The 22,301-nt window shown below is 56.1% G+C and overlaps 1 protein-coding gene across 1 annotated transcript; it reads right to left on the reverse strand.

Moving 5' to 3' along the window:
- Positions 1-141: 141 nt before the first annotated feature.
- Positions 142-22,299, reverse strand: LOC130266639 (neurobeachin-like protein 2; the record flags this gene model as incomplete). The annotated part of the gene is made up of 27 exons (XM_056515910.1): positions 22,184-22,299; positions 17,610-17,698; positions 16,612-16,776; positions 15,358-15,439; positions 13,052-13,560; positions 12,894-12,976; positions 11,777-11,862; positions 9,583-9,868; positions 9,404-9,510; positions 8,590-8,667; positions 8,425-8,508; positions 8,216-8,314; positions 6,904-7,475; positions 6,683-6,815; positions 5,779-5,898; positions 5,367-5,697; positions 5,204-5,286; positions 5,023-5,115; positions 4,608-4,779; positions 3,703-3,836; positions 3,466-3,625; positions 2,858-2,960; positions 2,045-2,198; positions 1,764-1,922; positions 1,523-1,682; positions 1,322-1,407; positions 142-851 (listed from the first exon to the last, which is right to left on the reverse strand). Coding segments are annotated over exons 1-27 (4,889 nt in total), but the record flags the coding sequence as incomplete, so codon positions are not given.
- Positions 22,300-22,301: the final 2 nt, after the last annotated feature.

The following is a 22,301-nucleotide window of genomic DNA, read 5'->3' on the forward strand; positions in this document are numbered from 1 at the left end:
AGACTGATGTGCTTTGTAATAAGATGTGCTTTGTAATAAACAACCTTTTTAACAATTAGCTGCTTTGCTTATTTAAGATAACCCAATGAAGTAGGAGCCAAGAGCTCAGAGCAGGAGCCTATAGAGCTCTGGAGTAGGTACCTGGAGCACTGGAGGTCTGAGAACCTCACAGATGAGGGCGTGGGGCTCACCTGGGGGTTGCTGGTGTTGGAGATGTTGTCGCTGGGCAGCACGTCCTGGTAGCTGCTCTCGTCCAGCACGTTGGACAGGCTGGAGCTCTTGCGCGCTCGCATTCCCGGGAAGGGCTTGAAGCTCTCCAGGGGCGAGGGGGTGCCGGGGCCGCTGGCCGGGGTCTGGGTGCCGCTCTCGGCCGTGGCCATGGAGCTGGTGCTGGCCAGGTCCAGCCCCAGGTCGAAGGGAGATGTGGAGAAGGGGGACAGCGGGTGGTAGACGCCGTCGAAGGGGGGGCCGTCCCCGGGGTTGGAGGACGAGCGGCTGGCGCGGTCCGAGGAGTCGAAGGACTTGAAGTTGTAGGAGTGGAAGGACTTGGTGCGGCCGCTGGGGGAGATGGAGTGGTCGGAGAAGCCCTCGGAGAGCTCCTGGTCCGAGGCCTCGTACCCCAGAGGGAGGAAGACATCGAGCTCCTGGAGCTCTGCGGGGGGAGGGCTCAGCCTGTCCCTGCCCTGGGGCTCGGACAGGCGCAGCAGCTCCGGGCAGCCCGAGGTGCTCAGGCTGTGCTGGCGGCACTCGAAGGATTCCTTCACGTAGAGCTTGGTGAGCGTGTCCTGCCAGCCAGCCAACCTGGCCAGCTGCTTCACCAGGTCCTGCTGAGCATAGATCAGGTGGAAGAGCTGCAGGAGGAGGAGGAGGAGGAGGAGGAGGAGAAGGAGAAGAAGGAGAAGAAAAGGAGAAGGAGAAGGAGAAGGAGAAGGAGAAGGAGAAGGAGAAGGAGAAGAAGGAGAAGGAGAAGGAGAAGGAGAAGGAGAAGGAGAAGGAGAAGGAGAAGGAGAAGGAGAAGGAGAAGGAGAAGGGGAAGGAGAAGGGGAAGGAGAAGGGGAAGGAGAAGGAGAAGGGGAAGGGGAAGGAGAAGAAGGAAAAAATAAGGACATTGGATGCTGCTGCCTCAACTCCTGATGGATGGACCCACCCCAGGAACAGGAGCACCCCAGACCCTCCAAAGCCATCACGGCAAGCTGGAGCTGCACCAGATCCATGTCACCACCATCCCCACGGCCACCACTGTTGGCACAGCTGGGTTCCAAGGAGCTCAGCCCCGAGGTGACAGCTCTGTCACCTCCCGCTGTGCCCTGGCCCCGCTCACCTTGCGGCAGATGTCGAGCCGGATGCTCAGCTCAGCCCGGTGGGACAGGTACACCACGGCCACCAGGTCCTTGTAGTTGGGAGGGTCTGTGGACAAGGAGAGCAGCACAGTGGTGGGACACAGCTGAGCCTCGTGGGAAGGCAGCAGCGATGACCCCATGGCACACGGTGGGATGGTGCCTGGTTTCATGGCACACGGTACCTGCTCCCAGCACCTGCTCCGAGAGGCAGCGGAAGAGCAGCATGGAGCCGGGAACGTCGCTGAGGTAGGAGATGAGCCCCTGGTACCCGATGTCCTTCAGCTTCAGGCGGCTCTTGCTGCGCTCAGGCACCTTCTCGTACTTCAGCATCTTGTAGAGGATCTGGGGGCACAGCAAGGAGGCCACCTGGCTGTGACATCCCTGCTGGGACAGCAGGAGGTGGCTGCTGGGAATCCACCCTACCTTGAAGACCCTTTCCCGCACTTCATCCGAGAACTTCTTCTGCACCAGCAGGGAGAAGAGCAGCTCCACGTGGCCCGGCTCGAAGAGGAAGGCAAAGAGCTGCTCCTGGGCTGGGGAGCCCTTCAGCAGGCTGTGGATCACCTCCAGTGCCCCACACACCTGCAGGACACCGGGATGGTTGTTCACTGCCCCCCTGAGTGTCCCACCAGGACCTCAATGGCTTCTCCCCCGCCCATGTTTCACTGAGGGGTTTGGGGACCACAGCGTGGCCGGTGACACACCTGCTGCTCATCCTGTGCCCCAGCCAGGTAGTTCAGCAAGCTCTGCATCTCCTCCCCAGAGAAGCTCCTGCAGAAGAAATCCTTCACCAGGCTGAAGAGGGACGTCTGCACTGTCCTGATGTTGTCAGTGGTCGTGGTCTTCTCCCTGGAGGTGCTGATGGACAGACACCCATGGGGATGTGCCCCTTGTCACCCACCACCCATCACCAGCATCATCCCAAATCCCAGCACAAAGCCTGAGGAGCTCCATGGATCTGCCCCTGTGACATGTCCACTCCAAATCCCAGCACAAAGCCTGAGGAGCTCCATGGATCTGCCCCTGTGACATGTCCACTCCAAATCCCAGCACAAAGCCTGAGGAGCTCCATGGATCTGCCCCTGGGACATGTCCACTCCAAATCCCAACACAAAGCCTGAGGAGCTCCAGGGAGCTGCCCTTGGGACATGTCCACTCCAAATCCCAACACAAAGCCTGAGGAGCTCCAGGGAGCTGCCCCTGGGACATGTCCACTCCAAATCCCAACACAAAGCCTGAGGAGCTCTGGGGATCTGCCCCTGGGACATGTCCACTCCACACATTTGGGTCTTCTTGTTGCAGAAGCCGCCACACTCTTGGTGGCTGCTGGGGGTGAATTTTGGAGCTGGGCACAGGCTCAGTGATGGGACGTGGAAGGTTCTGCACCCACCACAACGCTCCCACTCTGGAAGGAGGGATGTTATCCCACAAAAATGGTGTTTATCCAGACTGCAGCTCCCAGGGGTGAAGCCCACCCTCAGTCCCACCCCAGACTCCAGCCCCAGGTGGCAGCTCACCCGTAGTAGGTGCGGATGGAGTCCAGGATGAACTGCACCCCGTACTTCCTGCGGATCCGCTGCTTGTGGTCCTTGACCACGCTGGCCAGGTACTGGATGTGACCTGCAGGGAGAAGCTGTCAGCATCCCAGGTGTGGATGACACAACGGTCCCTGGGAAAGGCCCTTGGGATTTTTGTGCCCTGAGACAATGAAACCTTTCATGAGTGATGTCCCCCCTCCCTACCAAAACCCCTGTTATAATTTAGGATTTCTATTGGTCTTTACTAGATGATTGGTCTTTTCTCACCTAGAATCTTAAAGCAATTGGATAGTTCTTAATTTATAATTTTACTGGTTAGAAATTCAATCCCCCTGAAATCTATAAAAACCCCTTGCTATGCTATGTAACTGGATTTTGCTGATACAACCCTTTGAAGAAATAAAGGGATTTTTGGAACCTCTATGGCAAATCCCAAAGTCCCTCCTTGCTAGCAGAGTAGCTGACCCTCTGCCTTGGGAGCCCTCAGAGCAATCCAGACCCCTTGGCAGCCCAAAGCTAGAACCACCCCAGGCAGGCAGCTGCCCCAGGGAGGCTGGGTGGGCACTGCCAGGGCTCCCAGCTCCCACCTAAGCGCACGGCGAAGTCGCTGTTGCTCCAGATGCGGAAATCGAAGAGCAGGTGCTGGTACAGGAGGTGCAGCAGGAGCCCGCTGCCCTCAGAAGCCACCTGCTCCATCAGGATCTGCGAGGCCACCAGGGTGCTCATGTCCAGCAGCGTGCCAGGGACCTGCCAGGGGTGACAGGGACACTTCCAGCCCCCTGGGACCGGCCAGGGCCGTGGGGTGGGGCTGGGGAGGTCCCCACCTTGTGCAGCAGCGCGGCGATGATGGCCGGCCCGTGGCACTGCACCAGGCTCTCCTGGTTCACCGCGTGGTTCCGCAGGAAGTTCTTCACCAGCAGCAGGAAAGCAGCCACGCTGTTCCTCTCCAGCCTGCTCTCTGCAGGGCACCAGGGGCTGTGAGCCCTGGGATCACCAAACCCCCTCCTGGAGATCCTACAGCTGTGTCTCCAAACTTCTCACCCTGCTCTCTCCTGGGCGAACCCAAACCCCTTCCTGGACAATCTCTCCAAACTTTTCATCATGCTCTCTCCTGGGCCCACCCAAACCCCCTCCTGGAGATCCCACACAGTTGTCTCCAAATTTTCACCCTGCTCTCTCCTGGGCCTACCTAAATCCCTTCCTGGAGAACCCTCATAGTTGTCTCTCCAAACCTGAGCTCACCCAAACCCCCTCCTGGAGATCCCACACAGTTGTTTCCAAACTTTTCATCCTGCTCTCTCCTGAGCCCACCCAAATCCCCTCCTGGAGATCCCACACAGTTGTCTCTCCAAACTTTTCACCCTGCTCTCCTGTTTTCTCCAGATTTAAAGAGATTGAAGCCTCTGCTGCTTTGATCTTGGGAATGAGCAGCTGGATATTGGAAGAAAGCATGTTCCACCCATGCCAAAGGCTCCTGGAGCCACCCTCACCTTCCCAGAACTGTTTGTGACTAACTGGGCCATAACAAGATCCCAAGTGGCTCCTCCATTACCCTGTAACTCCTGGAGCCTCAGGCAGGACCTCTCCTGCCCGTGCTGGACACCTGCCAGGTCCAGGAACCCCTTTGTGGTCACCTCCAGGACAGCTCCTGCTCCACACCCCCTGAACTCCTCACCTGAGGACTTTCCCAGCGGGATGAGCATGCCCTGGGCATTCCTGAACTCCTCACCTGAGGACTTTCCCAGTGGGATGAGCATGCCCTGGGCGTTCCTGGAGGACGTCAGCTCCGGCCCCACCAGCTCGTTGGTCTCCTGCTCCTCCTCGGGCTCCTCTGTCTTGGACACCACTTGCTCGAGCAGGGGCAGCAGCACCCCCATCCCACCCACACAGTTGACCACGTCCTGGGGGAGGGAGGGGAGAGGCTTTGCTGGGTGGTGACAGCAGCATGGAGGAGGAAGAGGAGGTCCATGGCACCTGGGGGCCCCAAAAGTTCCCCTGCACCACCCAGGGTGCCCACCCTGGAAGCTGAGGACCTCTGGGACAGATGGATCCAACACCAGGGGCAGAGTCCCTGCAGGGTCCAGGGGACCTCTGGGGGTCCTGCCCTGGGACTGTGCCCCCATGTCACCCTGAGCCCAGCCTACCTTGATGTCCCAGTTGACCACCTTGTGTCCCGTCAGCCTCCCGTCCAAGCCGTGGCTGGGAGAGAGGTCCAAGCAGATGTTGTTCCTGCAGGCCTGGAAGAGAAGAGAACACCATGGGAGCATCCTCGTGCTCCTGGACGTGTCCCTGGGGGCACAGGGTCCAGAATTCTTTCCTGCTCACCTGGGGGGTGTAGTACAGCAAGAGTTTACTGCTGAGCTCCACCAAGTCACCTTCCAGCGTGAATGGGGATGTGACATTTGGTCCTGGGGGAGAGGACTGGGGTGAGCTGGGCCATGTTGGAGGAGACCCCTGGGGACACCCTCCATGTCCCACCCTGACACACCTGCACAGAAGAGAGCCTTGACCTGGGCTTGCTGCAGAGCCTCACAGAAGATGGCCACGGAGCCCAGGTGACCCTCCAGCGAGGTGGGGCTGCCCCACTCCGTGTCCTGGCTTCCAGCTGCCGTGGTGGCCACCACCCCCTCCGTGGGCAGCTGGGTGGGGGTCCAGGAGTGGGGACTGAGGGTGGCAGGGACAGACTGGGAGCGTCCCAGCACAGGGTGCTGGGGGAAGACCAGCTCTGGCCCGTGGGATGCCGGGGGGTGGCTGGCAGTGCTGGCGGCCGTCGTGGTGGTCCGGTGACCCGCGGAGCCGATGCAGCAGGAGGTGAAGGACTGGGAGAGAGAAGGGATCACACTCAGCCCCCAGTGAGGCCGTGCAGAGGGGTCTGGGTGGGCGCTGGGAGGATCCCTGACCTCGTGGAGGGACGGGAAGCGGAGCTGTGCTGTTTTCCTCAGGTGTCCGTCGGCGTAGATGCTGACGATGTTCTGGCCGAAGGGGCGGCGGCCGGCAATGTGGACAATGTCAACACAGTGCTGGGGGACAGAGAGGGACATCAGGGCATTGAGGTGGCCCTGACAAGCACAGGGCTGTTGGGTTGATGTGGCCAGATATGTGTATTCTATCATCATCTGTTAAACCAGGTGGGGCAGTGACCTTGATCTCCTGGCACACATTATCTGCTCATGGGCCATCTTTAACCCAGCTGGGCAATCATCTTTATCTTCCCACAGCCCATCCTCCCTCCAGGAGATATCTCCTGTTCATGGCCAGTGAGTCCCAGGGCATGACTGATAAAATTCCATCATCCCACTGGGAGATGCTCCAGCCAGGGGAGGAGACAAGCCTTTCCTACCCAGATAAAAACTGAGATTTTGGACAGCAAGTTATCCGTCTTTCCACTGGATTCCAGAGGAAAGCCAGACCTTTCCACATCATCCCTGGAGCTTCAGAGGAAACTGCACCTTCTCCAGGAGCACTGCTCCAGCTGAACCACATCTGCCCCTGCAGGAGGATGCAGCCACCATTGAATGGGACTGTGCCAACACCCTGACTGACTGACGGGTGTCAGCTTGGATTCTGACTCTGGCAGTGCTTTGGGATTGTTCTTTGCAATACTGCATTTCTATTTTAATTTTCCTAGTACAGAACTGTTATTCCTAATTCCCCTATCTTTGCCCAAGAGCCTCTTAATTTCAAAATTATAATAATTTGGAGGGAGGGCGGCTTACATTCTCCATTTCAAAGAGAAGCTGCTGCCTTTACTGGCAGACACCTGTCCTTCAGAGCAGGACACACGGGGATGGGGATAATCCTCACCCAAGCAGAGTCATTGAAGGCAAACTCTGGCAGTGCCACTGTCATGTAGTCCTTCTTGGTGCACACGGCCACCACCAGCACGCCGCCCGCCGTGAAGAACGCCTCAAAGCCCGTCCCGCCCGCCGTGAAGAAGCTGGTGGCGAAAACCACGGAGAAAACCACGCTGGGGATGGTGGAGCCGCCCCTCCCCACCCTCACTCACCCCCTGCAGCGAGCATCACCTGTAGAGCTGCCTCCTCTTGGGCCGGGCCGGCGGCTCCGGCTCCTCCTCGCTCAGGCACAGCCAGGCGTGGAAGGCGAAGGCGCCGCCCGGCCACTTGTGGATGGTGGGCACCATGATGCCGGCCATGCCCGGGCTCAGGTCGAAGCTCTGCAGTGCCCGGGCAGCGCCCTCGCCCCTGGCCATGCCCGACAGCGCCCGGATGACCGGAGCCACGTAGGGATGCGGCGCCCGGCCGCGCTCGCGCCGCAGCAGCCGCAGCAGCTGCCGCAGCTCGCCGGGCCGGATGGACAGGCTGCCCAAGGAGCGCAGCAGCTCCAGCAGGTTCTGGGAGCAGGCGCTGGGAAGCGCTGGCTCGGTGGCCAGGGCGCCCAGCAGGGAGCCCACCATGCCGGCCTTGACGCAGGTGAGGCGGCTGGGCAGGGAGGCCTCGCAGAGGCGCCGCAGCCACGCCGACAGGAACACCTGGAGATCCCGGCAGGGCAGCGCCGGCAGCCACGCCAGCAGGATCAGCAGGGGCTGCTCGTTGCGGATGGCACGCACTGGGAAGGAGCTGTGGTCACCCTCCACTGCCTGCAGGGACACGAGAAGGGGTTGGCGCAGCTCCAGTGCTTGTGGAGACCCTTGGGCATCCAGGGTCTTGGGGGGTCCCGTGCATCCAGAATTTGGAGACACCAAGGGTCTCATGGATTAAAGATCTTGGAGATCCTCGTGCATCAAGTGTGTCAGAGAGCCTTATGCATCAATCCTTTAGGAGATCCTGTGCATGAAGAATTCCATGCATCTGGACATGAATCCAACAATGACATCCAAGAATCTGAGGTACCTCCATGCATCAAGGATCTTGGAGATCCTCATGGGTTAAGGATCTTGGAGACTCCCATGCATTAATAGTTTTGGAGATGCTGTGCATCCCCAAGCACCAAGAATCTTGGAGACCTCCACATGTCAAGGATTTTGGAGGCACTCATGTACCAAGCATTCTGAAGATTCTTGTGCATCCAGAATCTTGGAGCATTAAGAATCTCTGTGCATGAAGTGCCTTGGAGGCCTCCATAAATCAAGGATCTTGGAGACCCTCATGCATGAAGCACCTTGGAGACCCTCCTGTGTCCAGAGTGAGCAGTTCCACATCCAAAAGGGCTCAAAACTCCCAAACCCAAGTACAACTCCAAGCGAAAGATGGCCCCAGGACCCCTCGGGAGGAAGCTGCTGAGAAACCAGCAGAGTGGAGAGAATGAGTGGGCTCAGAAATGGGAGAACCACAGGAACCCCCAGTGCCAAGAGTCAGGAAAGGTGGGAATGGTGCTCACCATGTTGAGGAGCTCCTGGAGCAGACGCTGGGTGGGCTGGCCCTGGCTCCTCAGCACCTCGTAGAGGTGGGTGTAACCAATGCGCTCCTTGAACACCTCCTGGAAGCACAGGGACAGTGGAATCCCAGCTGAGCCACCTCAACCCAGATAAAAAACCCCGAATCCCTCTGTTATTGGGGTGCCCTCCTCAGGGGAGGGCCCCTGCCCACCTTGGCTGAGGGTGAGTTGCTCATGATGGCCGTGAGCACGCCGAGGGCGTGGACAGCGATGGCATCGGAGCTGCTGGCACTGACCTACAGGACACAGGAATGGGGGAGCAGCTGGGACACGGGAATGGGGGCACAGCCCTCAGTGGGGGGTGGGTTATGGGGTACCTGCTGCAGTCCATCCCCGTTCCGTGTGGGAACCTCGTCCCGGGCTTCACCCGCCTCCCGCGAGCTGCCGAGGTAGAGCTGCGGGACACGGGGTGGGCATGGACACACGGAAATGGTGCTGGGGGGCCCCACCCCGTGGATGTGTCCCAGGATCGTTCAGAGATGGGAATGGTGAGGATGGAGGTGGAGATGAAGGTGCCCAACCCCGGTGTCACCAAAAGTGACACACCACCCCGTCCCACGATCATTTAGAGCTGAGAGGGGTGAGGATGGAGATGAAGGTGTCCAACCCCGGTGTCACCAAAAGTGACACACCACCCTGTCCCACAATCATTTAGAGCTGGGAGGGGTTGAGGATGGAGATGAAGGTGTCCAAACTTGGTGTCACCCTAAACCTCAAGGATTGTTTAGCATCAGGAAGGTGATGAGGATGGGGATGAGGATGGAGATGGGGATGGGGATGAGGATGGAGATGGGGATGGAGATGGGGAGGGGATGAGGATGGGGATGGGGATGGGGATGGGGATGGGGATGGGAATGGGGACAAGGATGGAGATGAGGATAGAGATGAGGATGGAGATGGGGACGAGGATGGCAATGAGGATAGGGATGGAGACGGGGATGAAGGATGGGGACGGGGATGAGGATGGCAATGAGGATGGCGATGAGTATGGCAATAAGGATGGGGATGGAGATGAGGATGAAGGATGGGGATGAGAATGGCAATAAGGATGGGGATGGAGATGAGGATTGGGATGGAGATGGGGATGAAGGATGGCAATGAGGATGAGGACACCGAGGTGCCAGCCCGTACCTTGCTGTTCTGGAGCAGGCGGATGATGTGCTCGAAGCAGTTGTTGCTGAGGAACACGGCCTGGAGCACCGGCCGGTCCTGGCAGCTCAGCATGGCCGGGATGGCGTCTGCAGACAGCGAGCCTGGCTCAGCCCCATCCCACTCCCACACCCCCAAAGCCCAGCCCATCCCCAACCTACCCAGCATGAGCACCCGCAGGGCGATGAGGCCGCCGGCCGCCTCGGGCGCCAGCGACGCCGCGGGCAGGTCGGAGTTGAGCACCCTGAAATAGCCGTCCAGGAGGCAGCGCAGGGACACGGGGCCGGCGCCGGGGCTGGAGCCGTGCAGGACGTGGACGGCGGCCACCACGGAGCGCAGCGTGGCCTGCAGCAGCGCGGGGCACGGCGGGGCCCCGCTGCCGCCCCGCTGCAGCACCCCCAGCAGCACCTCCAGCGCCGCCGGCGTGATGGCCTGGAGCGCGTTGGGCTGCGGGACCGGGGAGATCTGGGTGTGGGTGGGAATTCCGTCACCCATCGCCACAGGAGCCCTTCATTGATCTCGGTATTTACTGACCCTGGTATTTACTGACTCCGTTATTTATCGGTCCCATTATTTGTTGACCCTGTTATTTGTTGACCCCGTTATTTATTGATCCCATTATTTATTGACACCGTTATTTGTTGATCCCATTATTTGCTGACCCCGTTATTTACTGACCCCATTATTTGTTGATCCCGTTATTTATCAATCCCGTTATTTACTGACCCCGTTATTTATCGATCCCATTATTTATTTACCCTGTTATTTGTTGATCCCGTTATTTACTGACCTCATTATTTATCGATCCCGTTATTTATTGACCCTGTTATTTGTTGACGCCGTTATTTATTGATCCCATTATTTATTGACCCCGTTATTTGTTGATCCCATTATTTACTGACCCCATTATTTATTGATCCCGTTATTTGTTGATCCTGTTATTTGTTGACCGTTATTTATTGACCCTGTTATTTATGGATCCCATTATTTATTGACCCCGCTATTTATTGACCCCAATATTTATGGATCCTGTTATTTACTGACCCCATTATTTACCGATCCCATTATTTATTGACCCCGCTATTTATTGACGCTGTTATTTGTCGACCCCGTTATTTACTGACCCCATTATTTTTGACCCTGTAATTTACTGACCCCATTATTTACTGATCCTGTTATTTACAGGCCCCGTTATTTATTGACCCTGCTATTTATTGACCCCGCTATTTACTGATCCCGTTATTTGTTAACCCCGTTTTTTATTGACCCTGTTATTTATTGACCCTGCTATTTATTGATCCCATTATTTACTGACCCTGTTATTTTTTGACCCCATTATTTATTGGCCCCGTTATTTACTGATCCCTTTATTTATTTATTGACCCCGTTATTTATTGATCCTGTTATTTATTGACCTATTGGCCCCATTATTTATCGACCCCATTATTTATTTATTTATTGATCCTGTTATTTATCGATCCTGTTTATTATTGACCCCATTATTTATTTATCTATTGATCCTGTTATTTATTTGCCCCGTTATTTATTGATCCTGTTATTTATCAACCCCGTTATTTATTAAGCCCATTATTTATTCACCCCAGAGCTGTGGATTTTACCCTGAGGGTGTGAATTGATTTAAAGCCAATTTTGGAATTATTGATTGAATTGATTTTTTAATTGGTGCAGAAATTAAAGCTGATTTTGGCTCCAAATTATTAATCCAAGGATTTTCCAGCTTCTAGCCCAGATGTGAACAGCAACTTAAAAGCTTCCCATAAATTAATTATTTAATTAATTTTAATAATTAAATCTAATAGTTTGAAAAAATAATTTAATTCAGTAATTTCATGATAACTATTATATTTAACTATTTAATAATTTAAAAAATTATTTAATTTTATTATTTGCACATTTTGCTTTATTTCTTTTACTTCATTCTTTAATTTTATCACCTAATTTAATTTTTTAATTTATCTAGTTTTATTTTATTATACTTAATTTAATTATTTTATTTAGTTATCTAGTTTAATTTTATCATTTTATTTGTTTTACTGCATTCTTTATTTAATAATAAAATAAATTCTTAATTGAAGAAATTATTTAAATAATTGTATTAAATTATTAACTATTTTGTTTTGTTTTATTATTTTGTTTTATTCTTTATTTTAATTCTTCAATTTAATTGCATAATTTAACATTTCTGAGTTGAATTTAAAGATGGAATGTTAAACAGGTTTTGTAAAAGCTTTGGAAAATTCATTGATTTAATTCCAGCCTTGGAATGAATAAAACTTTGGGGTTTATCCCTGGAATGAAGAGCTCAGCTCCTCCCCATCTGCTTCCCAAGGGTACCTTGGATCCAGAGAGGATGGCTCCAAAAAGATGGATAATCCTGAGCTGGATCGTTTCTGGGAGCTGCTTCCCAGCTTGGAAACTCTCTGTGAGGATGAGGAGGAAAAGATTTCATCAGAGGAGCAAACAGAAAAAAAAACACAAACAGAAAAAGGCCCTTTTCTAGCTAAAAATAGGGAGGAAAATCCTTTTTTCAACCCAAAAAATAGGAAAAAATTCCTTTCCTACCCAAATCCACCCCACAGGGGTGCTGGACCCTGCTGGTGATGGAGAGGATGAGGATGCTCCAGGTTTCCCAGCTCTGGTTGTGCCAGAAATGGGGTTTTGTCCCCAAAAAAGGGGATTTGTGCCACACTGGGGTTCAGCTGGGGATTTACAGGGCGGAGCTCTAGGGGATTTTTGTAACGGTGCTGCCTCTAAAAGGGGATTTTGGGGCTTCCCTAGAAAAAATTCCCCTTTATGTTGATTTTTGTGGGTTCTGCAGGTGGTGCTGGCCTCAATTCCTGCTGTGGGATCCTCTTCCCAGGACATGGGAGCAGGTACAGGATCCTAAATTACTGGGGCAGGTGTAGGATAAACTGGAAGAGGTATAGGATCCTATACTTGCCCTGGAATCCTACAATAATTGTGAGATAGGGGTAGGATAACCTGGAGCAGGTGTGGGATCCCACATTTGTGGGATAAGTACAAGATAACCTGGAGCAGGGATCCCACATTTGTGGGATAAGTACAGGATAACCTGGAGCAGGGATCCCACATTTGTGGGATAAGTACAAGATAACCTGGAGCAAGTATGGGATCCCACATTTGTGGGGTAAGTACAGGATAACCTGGAGCAGGGATCCCACATTTGTGGGGTAAGTACAGGATAACCTGGAGCAGGGATCCCACATTTGTGAGGTAAGTACAAGATAACCTGGAGAGATTTAGGATCCTTTTAGGTCCTTACCTAAGGATCAATTAGGATCAATACCTACCCCTGAACACAATATCCCTCCATGGATCCTATAAATATTCCCTGATCCTGCCCTTGCCCCAGCACTTCCCCTATCCCTGGGCACTCTCCACACTTGGGGACCCCACACCCACCTTTCCCTTTCCCAAATCCCGATTTTACCTTGGAAAAAGGCACCGAACTCGGGGGGCAGCGGGGCGGGGGCGAACTTGTATTTGCTCTTCTCCTTGGCGCTGATGGATTCCCTGGAAAAAGAGAAGGGTGAGAGGGGGAAACCCAGGATGGGGGAGGGATTTTGGGATGCAGGGGGCGTCCCTCACCCGCTCAGCTGCCGCCGCCAGGTCTGGTAGGGGTCGAGGAAGCACTCGCAGAGGTGCAGGGCGTGCAGCATCCCGTTCTCCAGCTGTGTCCTGTTCTCCAGCTGTGTCCCGTTTTCTGGCCGTGTCCCCTTCTCCAGATGTGTCCCATTCTCCCGGCTCTCCAGCTGTGTCCCACTTTCCAGCTGGGTCCCATTTCCCAGCTGTGTTCCCTTCTCCAGCTGTGTTCCATTTCCCAGCTGTGTCCCATTTCCCAGCTGTGTTCCCTTCTCCAGCTGTGTCCCATTTCCCAGCTGGGTCCCATTTCCCAGCTGTGTTCCCTTCTCCAGCTGTGTTCCCTTCTCCAGCTGTGTCCCATTTCCCAGCTGTGTCCCATTTCCCAGCTGTGTTCCCTTCTCCAGCTGTGTTCCATTTCCCAGCTGTGTCCCATTTCCCAGCTGTGTTCCCTTCTCCAGCTGTGTCCCATTTCCCAGCTGTGTCCGGCCCTGCTCGTCCCTCGGGATGCTCCGCAGCTGCCGGGAAAGCTGAGCTTTAATCCCTGACACGCTCCAAAAAAATGAGATGTGTTTTTTTTGGGGAAAACTCTGCTTTGGGGGGAGAATGTGATCTTCAATCAATCAACCAATCAATCAGAGCTCAGAGCAGCACAAGCATGGATGCACTGACCAATCAGCAGTCAGAGTCACACAACCTGTAGGGCGGCTGACCAATCAGAAGCCAGAACTGCATTGACCAATCAGCACCTGGCACTGCAAAGCTCTTGGCCAATCAGCAGCACAAGCTGTGGACTCTTAGACCAATCAAATTGCAGAGCAATGCAACCTGTACAGCTCTCAGCCAATCAACATCAAGAGTCACACAAGCCACAGACTCATGGACCAACCAGCATCCAGAGTCACACAACCTATAGAGACACTGGCCAATCACAACTCAGTCACACAACCTGTGGACTCACTGACCAATCAAATCCCAGCACAGCACAACCTGTAGAGCACCTGACCAATCAGAGCCCAGATTCACACAACGTATGGACTTGGTGACCAATCAGCATTGAGCCCCTCCCTAGCCAATCAGGCCATGCCCATGACCATTCCCGTTCCCATTCCTGTTCCTGTTCCCATGACCATTCCCGTTTCCATGACTGTTCCCATTCTTGTTCCTGTTCCCACTCCCATGAACGTTCCCATTCCCGTCCCCATTCCAATTCCCATGACTCCTCCCCTTTCCATTCCCATTCCTGCTCCCATTCTCACTCCCATTCTTGTTCCCATTTCCACTTCTGTTCCCATTCCCATTCCTGGTCCCGTTCCAATTCCCACTCCCATTTCTGTTCCCATTCCTACTCCTGTTCCCATTACTGTTCCTATTCCTACTTCCGTTCCCATTCCAGTTATTGTTCCCACTCCCCTTCCTGTTCCCATTTCCATTCCGTTTCCATTCCCATTATTGCTCCCATTCCTGTTATTGTTCTCATTCCCATTCCCGCTCTCATTCCTATTCCTATTCCCGTTCCCATTCCCTTTCCCGTTCCCATTACTATTCCCAATCCCATTCCCACTCCTGTTTCCATTCCCATTACTGTTCCCATTCCCATTTCTGCTTCCAGTCCCAGTTCCCATTCCCGTTATTGTTCCCATTCCCACTCCCATTCCCTCTCCTGTTTCCGTTCCCATTACTATTCCCAATCCCATTCCCACTCCTGTTTCCGTTCCCATTACTGTTCCCATTTCCACTTCCAGTCCCATTCCTGTTTCGATTCCCGTTATTGTTCCCATTCCCACTCCCATTCCTGTCCCACTCCCATTCCCAGTCCCATTCCCACTCCCATTCCTGCTCCCACTCCTGTTTCCGTTCCCATTACTGTTCCCATTTCCACTCCCATTCCCCGTTATTGTTCCCATTCCCATTCCCACTCCCATTCCCGTTCCCACTCCCATTCCCACTCCCGCTCCCGTTTCCATTCCCATTCCCGCTCACATTCCCATTCCCACTCCCACTCCCATTCCCACTCCCACTCCTGTTCCCATTCCCACTCCCACTCCCACTCCTGTTCCCATTCCCATTCCCATTCCCGTTCCCACTCCCACTCCTGTTCCCATTCCCACTCCCATTCCCATTCCCGTTCCCATTCCCGCTCCCATTCCCATTCCCATTCCCGTTCCCATTCCCGCTCCCGTTCCCGCGCCCGTTCCCACTCCCACTCCTATTCCCACTCCCACTCCCATTCCCATTCCCACTCCCATTCCCGCTCCCGTTCCCATTCCTGCTCCCGTTCCCGCTCCCACTCCCATTCCCGCTCCCGCTCCCACCTGGTTCCCGCAGAGCCGCAGCAGCCGCAGCACGTGCGGGAGGCAGCCGGGGGTCCTGTCGGGCTGGATGTTCTCCAGGTTCCTGGAAAGGAAAACATCAGGAATTCACCCAGCATGGAGAGGGGGGAGGAAATTTGGGAAGGGGAACGAGGAAATTTGGGAGGGAATAAAGTGTTTGGGGCAGGGAAAATACCATTAAACATTATTATTGCATTTTAAACAACTTTTAAATATTACATTGTATTACTAAATTTAATTAGCAATAATAAAAATAACATTTATTATTATAGTTTTTAGAGATGTGATACAATCTGGGGGCAATGATGGAATTTTGGAGGAATGATGTTTTTTGATAATTATATTTTTATTATATTACATTATTATTATTAATGATTTTATAATTATTATTTTTAGATAGATAATGCATTTTGGAGAGGGTACTCTGCTGGGAGGGAATGATAGAGTTTGGGGAGGAATAATAGTTTTTTACCATTATATTTTTATTAAATTACATTATTTATGAATATTTTTATGGATAATCATGATTTCCTAATTGTTCTATTTACAGATGTGATGCACTTTTGGAGGGACACTACACTGGGGAGGAATAACGGAATTTTGGGGGGCAATAACGTTATTTTATAATTATTATATTTAAATATTATTATTATTACTACTACTACTATTACTATTATTACTGTTACTATTATTATTGTTACTATTATATTGTTGCTATTACTATTACTATTATTACTATTACTATTATTATTGCTACTATTAATATTACTATTATTACTATTTTCATTATAATTACTATTATCACTATTTTTGTTATAATTACTATTATTATTACTATTAATAGAAGTAGTATTAGTATCAGTATCATTAGTATTGTTATGATTAGTATTTATTTTATTTTATTTTATTTTATTTTATTTTATTTTATTTTATTTTATTTTATTTTATTTTATTTTATTTTATTTTATTTTATTTTATTTTATTTTATTTTATTTTATTTTCAAAGACGGGATGCCCTTCAGAGGAGATGCTGTGATTTGGGAGCATCCCAGATTTCACAGGGGGTGATTCCCCTCTGTAAGGAATTCTGTGGGGTTTTTTTGGGGTGGGGGAGCTGCACAGCCCCAAAGCCACCTGATGGTTTGGGACTGGGACAAACTGGAGCAGGAGCCACTGGAGCTGCTCCATGCTGGGGATATGGGATAAAGGGGGACGGAGGGATTTGGGGTGACCCACCTGCAGATGATGCTGAAGAACTTGAGGAGCAGCAGGGCCTGGCCCAGCCCCGTCCCCCTGTCCCCGTCCCGTGTCCCCAGGGCCACGCTGTGTCCCAGCCTCTGGCTCAGCACCTGCAGCACCTCCCGCGGCAGCGCCGGGATCTCCGAGCCCGGATCCTCCGGCCTGGGCGGGATTGGGGCGCAGGATGTGACCCCCCCAAACCCCGCCCTCGGCACCGGATGGCTCCGACCACGGAGAGCGGATGAGGAGCCACAACCCCCACGCTCGGCTGGGGCCCCACGGGGGGTCTGGGGACACTGAGGTTTTGGGGGGGTCACCTACAGGGGTCACTCGGGGTCAGCTGGGGTGATGGGGATCACTTGGGGGGAGGGTCACTCAGGGATGTTGGGGGTCACTCAGGGATGTTGGGGTCATCAAGGGGATCACTTTGGGGGACAATTTAGAGGTGCTGGGGTCACCCAGGGTGGTCATTCAGGGGTGCTGGAGGTCACCCAGCAATGCTGGGGGTACTTAAAGGGGTCACCCTTTGGGTGCTGGAGTCATCCTGGGTGAGGTCACTCGAGGGGGTTTGGGGTCACTCAGGGATGTTTGGGGTCACTCGAGATGCTTTGGAGTCACTCAAGGCGGTTTGGGATCACTCAGGAGTGTTTGGGGTCACTCAGGGATGTTTGGGGTCACTCAAGGTAGTTTGGGGTCGCTCAATGAGGTTTGGGGTCACTGAAGGGGTGTTTGGGGTCACTCAAGGCGGTTTGGGATCACTCAAGGGGCATTGGGATCACTCAGGGATGTGTGGGGTCACTCAAGGAGTGTTTGGGGTCACTCATGGTGGTTTGAAGTCACTCATGGTGGTTTGGGATCACTCAGGGATGTTTGGGGTCATCCATGGGGCTTTGGGGTCACTCAGGGATGTTTGGGGTCACTCGAGGCGGTTTGGGGTCACTGAAGGGGTGTTTGGGGTCGCTCAGGGGGGTCACCCCGGGGTTTTGGGGTCCCACCTGCGGGGCTCCAGCGAGGGCAGGGCGATGACCCTCTCGAAGCTGGTGACGAAGGCCTCCAGCCACTGCTGCAGGTAGGACAGGTCCTTCTGCAAGGGAGGGCGGGGCTGGGACCAGCAGCCAATCACAGCCCTCCTTGGGCCCCGCCCACAGGGAACGGCCAATCACAGCCAGAGATTCCAGCCCCGCCCAGCCAGGTGTGTGACACACCCCTGGGAGCCTCTGACCAATCAGAGCCCAGCACTTCACTACCTGTGGACTTGCTGACCAATCAGCAGCCACAGCCACAAACCTGTGGAGGTGCTGAGCCAATCAGAGTCCAGCACTGCTCAACCAGTGGAATCCACTGGCCAATCAGCTCACAGAGCACCTGTCCCTGCAGCCAATCAGGGCACAGCGGGCCCTGTGCAATGGGGACAGGGGGGACAGAGGGGACTCACCCCCACCCACAGCCCTGGGCACCCCAAACTGGCACCTTGGGGTCACACAGAGTCCTGAGCACCCCAGTGTGGCACCTTTAGGGTCACCCCAGTCCCTGAGCACCCCAATAGGGCACCTTGGGGTCACCCACAGTCCTGGCCGACCCAAGTGGCACCTTGGGGTCACCCCAGTCCCTGAGCACCCCAACAGGGCACCTTGGGGTCACACATGTTCCCCAGCACCCAGTGCTCCACTCTGGGATCACCCCAGTCCCTGAGCACCCCAATACGGCACCTTTGGGGTGCCTCACATCCCTCAGCACCCCAGTGCTGCTCCTTGGGGTCACACCTGAGCACCCAGTGTGGCCCCTTTAGGGTCTCTCACATCCTTGGGTACCCACTGCTGCCCTTTGGGGTCACTCACAGCCCTGGGCGCCCCAATGCATCAATTTGGGGTCACCCCCGTCCCCCTGCACCCCACAGTGCCACCTTGGGGACCCCCACACCCCGATGCAGCCCCGTGGGGTCACCCTGAGTACCCCTGTGTGGCACCTTGGGGTCACCGGAGCACCCCGAGCCTCCGGGCTGTCCCCCCTCGGCACCGACTGTCCCCCATTCCCACGGGATCCCCTTTTCCGGGATCCCGGCGCTCCGACACCTCCCCCAGGCGAGGAGGGAGGGAGAACCCCAAAATCCGCCTCCCCCGGATTTCCCGCCCCACCCCAAGCTCCCGCATCCCTGGGGACTTTGGGGTGTCCCCAAAGCCGGTACCTGTCCCCGGGGGCGGCCGCGGCCATCCATGGCCCCGCAGCTGCGGAGCGGCGCCGGCGCAGCGGGGCCGGAACGGGCTCTGTGTGTGTGGGGTGTTTAGGGGGGGCCCCCCTTTTTGTCACCGCTGTCGCTTGTGCAAAGCCACCAAAAAAACCCCAGAGCTCAGGAAATGCCAAGTCACTCGCGGCCCCAACGGCGCTTCCTGCCCCGCTGCCTTTGGGGACATCGGCTCCCTTTGGGGACACAGCGGTGCCACCCGCGCCCTCCATCCCTGCAGCTCCGGGATGTCCCCAAGTTTTTCCCGGTATTCCTTGAAAATCCAATCCCAAAACCTGCCCTGTCCCTGCTCAGTGTTGAGTTTGCCGGTTCTCAGCATCCCGAAATTCCCGGCGCTCCCACCTGGAGCTGCACCCCGATAATTCCCGGGCACCCACCCGGAGCTGAAGCCTGAAATTCCCGGCGCTCCGCCCCAAAATTCCCGGTGCGCCCACCCGGAGCTGGTGCTCCAAAATTCCCGGGGCACCCACCCGGAGCTGCATCCCGAGCCCGGAGTTGGGGTCCCGAAATTCCCGCTGCGCCCCCCGGAGCGGCTGTGCCGAAGTTCCGGCCGTGCCCTCCCGAGGCCGCGCTCCCGCCGGGGCCGGTGCCGGTGCCGGTCCGGTGCCGGTGCCACCCCGCGGTGCTGTCGCAGCCGGTTCCCGGCTGGCAGAGCCGGTTCGGCGGCTTCTGGGCTCGGCCGGCGCGGAGCCGCCTGGGAGCGCCGGGAACGCTGAACCGGGAACGCAGAACCGCGAATGCAGAACCGAACCGGGAATGCAGAACCGGGAGTGCAGAACCGGGAACCCGAACCAAGAATCCGACCCAGGAAGGCAGAACCGGGAATGCAGAACAGGGAACGCAGAACCGGGAACGCAGAACCGAGCCGGGAATGCAGAACCGGGAGTGCAGAACCGGGAACGCAGAACCGGGCCGGGAATAGAGAACCGGGAATGCAGAACCGGGCCGGGAATAGAGAACCGGGAATCCGACCCGGGAATGCCGCCCCTCCGCCAGAAGCCCCCCAAAAAGTGACAGTGACAAAGCCGCCGGGATGTCACCCCCCCGCACGGAGCGCCGCGGTGGCTCTGAGTGACCCCGCGGGCTGACGCTCCCGCCGACCCCTTTGGAGGGGTGCGACAGCACGGCCACCCCCGGCGACAGCCCTGTCCCCTGCCAGCGCCGGGGACGGAGCTCTGTCCTGGTTTAAAGCCACCGGAGATAACGCGGCCATTCCCGGGCCACCGACAGGGCCGCTGCCACCGAGGGGACACTGCCACCGAGGGGACACCGCCATCGAGGGGACACCGCCATCACCTGGGCCGTGTCCCCCCAGCCTTGTCCTTGCAGGGCCTTGGGGACACGGCGTTTTGTTAAGTGACCTGCCTGGGGAGGTGACACTGGCTCTGTCCCCAGGGCCTCAGAGGTGGCAGGGCCAACCCACCGGTGTGGCACAGCGAGCAGGACACCCTGACAAGTGGCACCGGTCCCCACACAACCGTGGGTGACACTTGTCCCCCTGTGGGTGCCCTGAGAGCACGATGGGACCCTGCAGGGCCATCAGACCCTGGTGGCACTGCAAGTGTCCCCAGGGACATCCGACAGTGTGACACATCCATCTGATGGATGGCACCTGTCCCCATCCATGTCCCCTCTGCGACCAACCAGAGCTGATGGATGGCACCTGTCCCCTGTGGCACCTGGCAGAGTGGCACCTGTCCCCAGTGTCACCTGGCAGAGTGGCACCTGTCCCCACACAGCTGGACCAAGCGGCTCCTGTCCCCTGTGACACCCCAACAATGTGGCAGCTGTCCCTACCCAACCACGGACACCTCGATGGTGTGGCACTTGTCCCCACAGGGTCATGGTCACCTCAGGGGTGTGGCACCGGTCCCCAGAGGACCACAGACACCTTGATGGTGTGGCACCTGTCCCCACATGGCCACGGTCACCTCAGAGATGTGGCACCTGTCCCCACATGGCCACGGTCACCTCAGAGATGTGGCACCTGTCCCTGGATGACCACGGATACCTTGAGGCTGTGACACCTGTCCCATGGGACCACGGACACCCTGACAATGTGACACCTGTCCCCACGGACACCCTGACCATGTGACACCTGCCCCTATGGGACCACAGACACCCTGACCATGTGACACCTGCCCCTATGGGACCACGGACACCCTGACCATGTGACACCTGTCCCCACGGACACCCTGACCATGTGGCACCTGTCCCTATGGGACCACGGACACCCTGACAATGTGGCACCTGTCCCCACACAGCCACAGCCACCACAATGGAGTGGCACCTGTCCCCATGTCACCCCCCCACGATGTCCCAGCACGTCCCCTGTCCCCTGGCTGTGTCCCCCCCAAAGTGGGGTGACCTTGTTTTGGGGTGAAGAAGTGACATCGTGGATGACCCCATGGATGTCCCCAACCCTCCCTTCATCCCCGGCCACCCCTTTGGGACACTGCGGGGTTTTGGGGGAGCGATTTCCCCCCGAAATCCATCAGGCCACCCCGACCCGCGGGGACAGCGCTGGGGGTGACACGGGCCGGGGGGTGACACTCGGGTGACACTCGGGTGCCACCTCTCCTCCAGGACCCGCCCCCCCACCCCGGGGTAACTAAGGACAAAACGACGCACGAGGCACTTTTGGGGTGGCCTGGGGGGTCCCCACTCACGGACCCCCTTGGGGACATCCCCCAGGACGCAGCAGAGGGGGCCGGGGGTCCCCAAAACCGAGCCCCCCCCGGCAGAAGCCGCTGTCCCCACCCTGCCGCCGTTCCAATGTCACCGCGCACCTGTCGCCGGGAGGTGGCGCGGGCAGCGGAGGGGACACGCGGACCCCCCAAAAAACCACCCGGGGGGGGGTTAAGGGACCCCCAAACCCCCCGGGGATGGGTGAGAGGGGCGGGGGGACCCCAAATTTCCTGCGGGAAAGGGGGAGCTCGGTGGGCGGGGGGTCCCCGCGGGATGCGGTGTCCCCTGGGGGGGGGTCACGGGTGGCGCCGGGGGCCAGGCGGGGTTGGGGACACCCTGCAGGTGACAACGGCATGCAGGGGGAGGGAGGGGGGAACGCGGTGACAAACGGGGGGTGGGGAGGGGAACACGGGGATGGCGCGGTTCGGGGACCCGCAGGATGTGACAGCGGCGCGGGGGGAGGGCGACACAGCGAATGGGGGGATGCGACAATGGGGGACAGGAGGGGATGGGGTCACAGCGGGGGGGGAGGGGGCGGGAATTGAGGAGGGGGGGGGTGCAACCAGCGGGGGTGGGGGGGTGCCGGGGGTCCCCCCACCCCTGTGCCCAGCCGGGGGGGGTACCCGGTGCCCGGCTCACCTTGGCGAAGTAGAGCATCCAGAGCTCGCACAGCCGCTCCCGGGAAGCCATGCCCGGGGCCGGCCCGGCTGGGAACGAGCGGCGGCTCCGCCCCCCCCCCCCCCCGAGCCCCCCCAAT

This window comes from Oenanthe melanoleuca, unplaced genomic scaffold (assembly GCF_029582105.1).
Source record: "Oenanthe melanoleuca isolate GR-GAL-2019-014 unplaced genomic scaffold, OMel1.0 S119, whole genome shotgun sequence".
NCBI classification, from domain to species: domain Eukaryota; kingdom Metazoa; phylum Chordata; class Aves; order Passeriformes; family Muscicapidae; genus Oenanthe; species Oenanthe melanoleuca.